The 6,920-nt window shown below is 48.2% G+C and overlaps 1 protein-coding gene across 1 annotated transcript in view; it reads right to left on the bottom strand.

Moving 5' to 3' along the window:
• LOC103271526 (nuclear pore membrane glycoprotein 210-like) overlaps nt 1–6,920 on the bottom strand; it is a gene marked incomplete at its 5' end in the record, with an annotated part of 35,165 nt that overhangs the window by 14,345 nt on the left and 13,900 nt on the right. The window contains one exon of the mRNA XM_021718034.1: nt 4,850–4,981. Coding sequence (XP_021573709.1) covers nt 4,850–4,981 — 132 coding nt within the window. The remainder of the gene's footprint in view (nt 1–4,849; nt 4,982–6,920) is intronic.

Below are 6,920 nucleotides of genomic sequence, written 5' to 3'. Positions count from 1 at the left end.
CTGCACTCCAGTCTGGGCGACAGAGTGAGACTCCAACTCAAAAAAAAAAAAAAAGAAAAAAAGAAAAACAACCCTAAAATTCATATGAAACCAAAAAAGAATCAGAATAGCCAAAGCAATCCTAAGCAAAAAGAACAAAGTTGGAGGCATCGCATTACCTAACTTCAAATTATACTGCATGGCTGTGGTAACCAAAACAGCATGGCACAAGAACAAACACATGGATCAATGGCACAGAATAAAGAATCCAGAAGTAAACTCAACTTATCTTTGACAAAGCGGACAGAAATATACACTGGGGAAAGGACACTCTGTTCAACAAATGGTGCTGGGAAAATTGGATAGCTACATGCAGAAAAATGAAACCTGATCCCTATCTCTCCCCATATACAAAAATTAACTCAAGATGGATTAAAGACTTAAATGTCAGACCCAGAAACCATAAAAATCCTGGAAGAAAACCTAGGAAAAACTCTTCTGGATATTGGCCTAGGCATAGAATTTATGGCTGAAACGCCAAAAGCAAATACAAAAAAACAAAAATAAGTAAGTAGGACTTAAACTAAAAAGCTTCTGCACAGCAAAAGAAATAATCAACAGAGCAATAGGCAATCTACAGAATGGGAGAAGATGTTCACAAACTAGACATCTGACAAAGGACTAATATCTAGAATCTGCAAAGAACTCAAGCAAATCAGCAAGAAACAAGCAAATAACCCCATTAAAAGGTGGGCATTGCCTGAACCCGCAGGTGCAAGACCAGCCCAGGCAACTTGGCAAGACCATTCTCTAAAAAAAAAAAAAAAGTGGCCAAAGACATGAACGGACATCTCTCAAAAGATACACGGATGACCAACAAACATGACAAAATATTCAACATCACTCCTCAGCAGGGAAATGTAAATTTAAATCACCGTGAGATGCCACCTTATGCCAGTCAGAATGGTCATTAATTAAAATTCAAAACAGTAGGCGCTGGGGCAGATGCAGAGAAAAGGGAAAATTTATATGGGAATGCTGGTCAGGGTATACATCAGTACCTCTGTGGGAAGTGGTATGGAGACGACTCGAACGACTAAGAGTAGATCCACCGTTTGACCTAGCAATCCCACTACGAGGTATTTACTCAAAGCAACAGAGGTCATTACATAAAAAAGACACCTGAAGCTCCGTGTTCATCAAGTCACAACTCACAACGGGAAAGATGTGGAATCAACCTAAATGCCCATCAGCTGATTAGTGGATAACGAAAATGTGGTATGTACACATTACAGAGGACTAGTCAGTGATCAAAAGGAAGGAAACAATGTCTTTTGCAGCAACTGGGATGGAACTGGAGAACACCATCCTAAGCAAACTAACTCAGGAAAAGAAAACCAAACACCCCATGTTATCACTAAGAGAGCTAAACTAAGGATATGCAGAGATATAGAGAATGGTATAATGGACACTGGAGCCTCAGAAGGGGGAGGGGTCAAGGCAGAGAGGGACAAAAAAATCACCCATCGGGTACAATGTGCACAGGTAGTGGTGGCGGGTACATTTACAGCTCAGACCAAAACTCCTTGCACCCCTCAAAGCTATTGAAATTTAAAAAAAATTTTTTTTTTTTTTGAGTTGGAGTCTCACTCTGTCGCCCAGGCTGGAGGGCAGAGGCACGCTCCTGGCCAACGTAGCCTCGACCGGCTGGGCTCCAGCAATCCTTCCACCTCAGCCTTCCAAGCAGCTGGAACTACAGGCGCACACTACCATGCCTGGCTAATTTTTTGATTTATTGTAGAGATGAGGTCTCCCCAAGTTGCCCAGGCAGGTCTCGAACCCGCGGGCTCAGGCAATCCACTCACCTCAGCCTCCTAAAGGCGCAGGATTACAGACTGAGCCACCGAGCCCAGCTTAAAAAAATTTTTTTAAAAGAACAAAGCCAGCCAGGCTCGGTAGCTCAGCCTGTCATCCCAGCACTTTGGAAGGCCAAGGCGAATGGATTGCCTGAGCCCACGGGTTCAAGACCAGTCCAGGCAACTTGGCAAGGCCTCATCTCTATAATAAATCAAAAATTACCTGGGTGTGGTAGTATGCACCTGTAGTTCCGGCTACCTGGAAGGCTGAGGTAGAAGGATCGCCAGAGCCCAGCAGGTCAAGGCTGCAGTGGCCGTGAGCATGCCACTGCGCTCCAGCCTGGGCAACAGAGTGAGACTCTGACTCAAAAAAAAACCAGAAAAAGAACACAGCCAGTCACAATACACTATACACTCATATGCATAGCTGTATGGATCGTATGATTCTATTCACACGAAATGTAAAATAGAGGCAAATGCAAAGAACAGAAAGTGCTTGGTGGTTGTCGGGAGCTACAGAGAGGAAAGGATATGGGCAGTGACTGCGCATGGGTCAGAGGCCTTTCTGTGGTGATGAAAATGTTCTCCAACTAGACAGTGGTGATGGTGACACAACTCTGGGAGTACACCAAAAAGGACTGAATTGTATACTATAAACAGTTGAATGTCATGTTACATCAATCTCGATAAAAGTAAACATCCGTGTTTTTGTGACTTGAGGCAGGAAACAGAACACAGTAGTCAAGAGAAGGGACTGGCAAATGTCAGTCCCGGGCCAAGTCTGGTTTCCTGCCCATTCTTACAAATTAAGTTTTATTAGAACACAGCCATGCCTATTCACGTATGTACCACCTGTGGCTGTTTTAAGCACAACATGGCAGAGCTGAGTACTTGCAACAGTAAAGCCTAAAATATTTACTCTACAGCCTTCATAGAAGTTTGCCAAGCCCTGGATGGGAGGGTCAATTCCAGCCAGGCTGGGACTCAGATTCTGGCTCGTCACATGTCAACTACATGCCTTTTCTGTGTGTGTGGGCACATGTGAATGTGAGCGTGTTCACTCTCTGTGCACGTTGTCCCATCGCCATCACGTGAAGTGAGTCAGGGCACTTGGGATACTCAGAAGGATGTCCAGCCACAGTGTGGACTGAAACTTTGGTCTTCTTGTTCTCAGGAAGAGCCAGTGAAGCCCTGGAGTCTGACGGATGGGCCTCATCAGCTCCCACAAGAGCCCCTCCTCCACCTCCTCCTGCCTGGGGACAAAGGGCAAAGCCCATGCCGGCACGCAGGACCCTCTCCACCCCGCATCCTGCCCCCTCCACCCTCAGCCTCCTCAAGCACGAAACGGCCTTCCCTGCTGGGAAAGCTCCTCCATTCTCAAGGCTCAACTCCAAAATCATCTCCTCGGACAAACACTTCCTGACCCTCCTCCTCTGTACCCCACTGCCAGCCTTCCCCGAGGCTGGCTCCCCTGCAGCTCTGCGGTCTCTCTAGCTTGAGTTACAAACAGCATCTATTTATGTGCGTGTGAGCGTTCATTTCCACGTGAGTCTTCTCCACCATCTGAAGTGGGGGCAGCGGCCAGGCCCTTTCCTCCCCTGCAGCATCACCGGTGCCCAGACAATGCCCAGTCTGTAGAAAGTGCTCAGAAACACACCCACCTGCTTACTGGGCATCCACGCAGTGGTGAGCACTCTACATGTCTCTCATCAAATCTTTACGTCCAGCCGGGCTCGGTGGCTCAGCCTATAATCCCGCGCCTTTGGGAGGCTGAGGTGAGTGGATTGCCTGAGCCCGCGGGTTAGAGACCCACCTGGGCAGCGAGACCTCATCTCTACAATAAACCAAAAAATCAGCTGGGTGGTAGCGCATGCCTGTAATTCCAGCTACTTGGAAGGCTGAGGCGGAAGGATCGCCGGAAGACAGCAGGTCGAGGCTGCAGTGGCCGGGAGAGGCCACTGCACTCCAGTCTGGGCGACAGAGTGAGACTCCAACTCAAAAAAAAAAAAAAATCTTTACATCCTTACAGGCCCCCCGGTAAGCATCACCATCTCAGGCTCACAGGTCAGAAAGCAAGAGCAGAGAAGTTAAGGAGCTCATCTGACAAATTAATAAATGCAGGGAAGAAAGGGTCTGGTGGATGCTTGAAACAGTGGCTTGGACCCCCGGGGACTTTTGACCATGCCTGGGGACATTTCTCCCTGCCACAGCTCGGGGTGTATACTACTGACACCTAGGAGGTAGAGGCCAGGGATGCTGCTAACATCCTAAAACGCACTGATCAGCCCCCACCACAAGGAATTATCTGACCCCAACTGTCTAGGCTAAAAAACCCTGACACGGAGGGCAAAAAAAGGGAGGGAGCTAGAGTAGTCAGAAAAGGTTTCAGAGACAAGGTGAGACTTGGTTTGGACTTGGAGTTTGGGAAGATCACCTGGATGACGTCTTTTGCCTGACTTTTAATCTCTTCAACAAGAATACCACCCTGCCAAGTTCTCCGTACTTTCTTTGAGACATTGCCTAGAAAAATTCCAGCACAGTATAAGCCATTATTGGACTCTGGCGAGAGGAGGATGTGAGGACGGTACCCAGGGCCAGTGCACAGAAGTGCCCTGGTCTACACATGAGCTCTGAGGTCTGGACCAGAAAACCAAAACCGGCCCCAAGAGCCCGAGCAGGGAGCGTGTGCCCAGTCAGCCTCCCAGCGTCCCATCGCTGTTCACAATGCTGCTCCCTTTAGACTCTTTGCCAAAGGCCAGCTCCATGCAGGAAGCCTGCTGCAGGGCCCTAAGTGTGAGCAGTGGTGGTGGTTCTGCCACTGTGGACCACCTGAGAGGTAGGTTCTGCCTCTTCAAAATCTTGAGCACCAAGTTCACCTCCCTGAGGGGAGGAGCCCTCAGTGATGCAGAGCAGGGCTGGAAACGGGAGGGGGAGGGATGGAGAGAGATCACGGCCACGGCAGGGTGACAACATAGCAGCAGCTGCAGAGGACAGACAGGAGGGGATGTCCTCACCTTCAGAGTCCAGAGCCTGGATCTTCAGCTCCAGGGGCGAATCTTCCAGGTAGAGCTCGCGGGTGGTGGAGACAATCTGAATGCCGTGGATGAGGTCGACAATGGCGTCACAGCGCAGGACCTGGCCTGTGGCTGGAGGGACAGGAAGGGTCAGCCCTGAAGACGGTGCCCTGGCCACCCTACCTCATCAGCCTTGCAGTCCAGAGGCCTCACACTTGGGCAAAGACTCCAGCAACCACCAAATTCACCCTCAGAAGCCAAGCAGCTGCCTAGTCACAGCCAAACTGAAAACTCATACAGACTTCAAGAAGGGCGCTGAGGCGGAAGAATCGCCTGAGCCCAGCGAGTTGACTCTGGGGTGGCCGTGAGTGTGCTATTGCACTCCAGCCTGGGTGACAGAGTGAGACTCCAACTAAAAAAAAAAAAAAAAATTAGTTATGTTCAGGGTACAGTCATTAAATAAAATGACAAGCACTGCAGTATGATGAGTTTGCATCCCAAAGAAGATAATGCTGCCCTGAAGTCTGGTCTCTACACTGAGATTAGGAACTACACTGGGGTATTTTGTTTGTTTTGTACGTTTGCTGGTGTTTTTTATATGACTATCAACGATACTAGATGAGGGGTGTGTGAATACACACAAACTTGTTTTACTTTCTCCATAAATAAGAGACATAAATGGCATTACCTGGGGAATTCTGAAGTGTAAGGATAACAGTATGTGATACAAAATTATTCTGATCATTATCCAGGCACCATATAAAAATACTTGTAGGCTGGGCTCAGTGGCTCAGCCTGTCATCCCAGCACTTTGGGAGGCCGAGGCAAGTGAACTGCCTGAGCCCGCAGGTTCAAGACCAGCCCGGGCAACTTGGTGAGACCTCGTCTCTACTATAAATCAAAAAATTGGCCGGGTGAGGTAGCACATGCCTGTAGTTCTGACTACTTGGAAGGCTGAGGTGGAAGGATCGCTGGAGCCCAGCAGGTCGAAGCTGGGGTGGCTGAGTGTGCCACGGCAGTCCAGCCCGGACGACAGAGTGAGACTCCAACTCAAAAAAAAACAAAACAAAATTTATATGCTGTGACCCAGTAAGACTCACAATCTGTCCTAAGAAGAAAAAGCCTAAAAGAACGCCTAGTTGTTTTCTACATAGAAATATTTATTTTTACGTATAAAACACTGGAACAAACATCTGAAAACATTCTAAATGCCCAATACAAGAGAATGCTTTTAGGACAGCCTTCTGTTAATATCATTCGGCACTGAAAATAATTCTGTGGTAAAGTGGGTAACATCCTATCATGGTAGGTAGGGGAAAGCCATGATAGAAAATTATTTTTTAGCCTGGGCAACATAGCGCGAGCCCATCTCTACACAAGCAATCAAAAAGTAGCTGGGCGTGGTGGTATGTGCCAGCTACTCGGGAGGCTGAGGTGGGAGGATCACCTGGGCCCTGGGCCCAGGAGGTCAAGGCTGCAGGGAGCCATGATCACACCACTGTTCTCCAGCCTGGGTGGCAGAATGAGACCCTGACTCAAAAAAAAAAAAAAAAAAAAATAGGCCAGGCTCAGTGGCTCAGCCTGTCATCCCAGCACTTTGGAAGGCCAAGGCAAGTGGATTGCCTGAGTCCATGGGCTCGAGACCAGCCTGGGGAACCTGGCGAGACCTCGTCTCTAAAATAATAAAATAAAAAATAGCCGGGCGTGGTAGTGTGCATCTGTAGTTCTGGCTACTCAAAAGAATGAGGCAGAAGGATCGCCGGAGCTCAGCAGGTCGATGCTTGGGTGGCTGTGAGCATGCATGCCACTGCACTCCAGCCTGGGCGAAGGAGATGTCAACTCCAAAAAAAAAAAAAAAAAAAAAAAAGGGGGGAAAATTATATTGTTTTCTAAGCACTTCACAAGCAGAATATGGTAAATCTGATAGGGGAAAGAAAAAGAAGTGATTTTGTAGTTGGGACAAGGGTTTTTGTTTTGGGAGGCTGAGGTGAGTGGACTGCCTGAGCCCGCGGGTTCGAGACCCACCTGGGCAGCAAGACCTCATCTCTACAATAAAAATCAAAAAATCAGC

Source organism: Carlito syrichta, unplaced genomic scaffold (genome assembly GCF_000164805.1).
Source record: "Carlito syrichta isolate Samal-C Ts95f unplaced genomic scaffold, Tarsius_syrichta-2.0.1 Scaffold311727, whole genome shotgun sequence".
Classification (NCBI taxonomy): domain Eukaryota; kingdom Metazoa; phylum Chordata; class Mammalia; order Primates; family Tarsiidae; genus Carlito; species Carlito syrichta.
The sequence above is the reverse complement of the archived record's forward strand: the minus strand, read 5'-3'. Positions and strand labels throughout refer to the sequence as shown.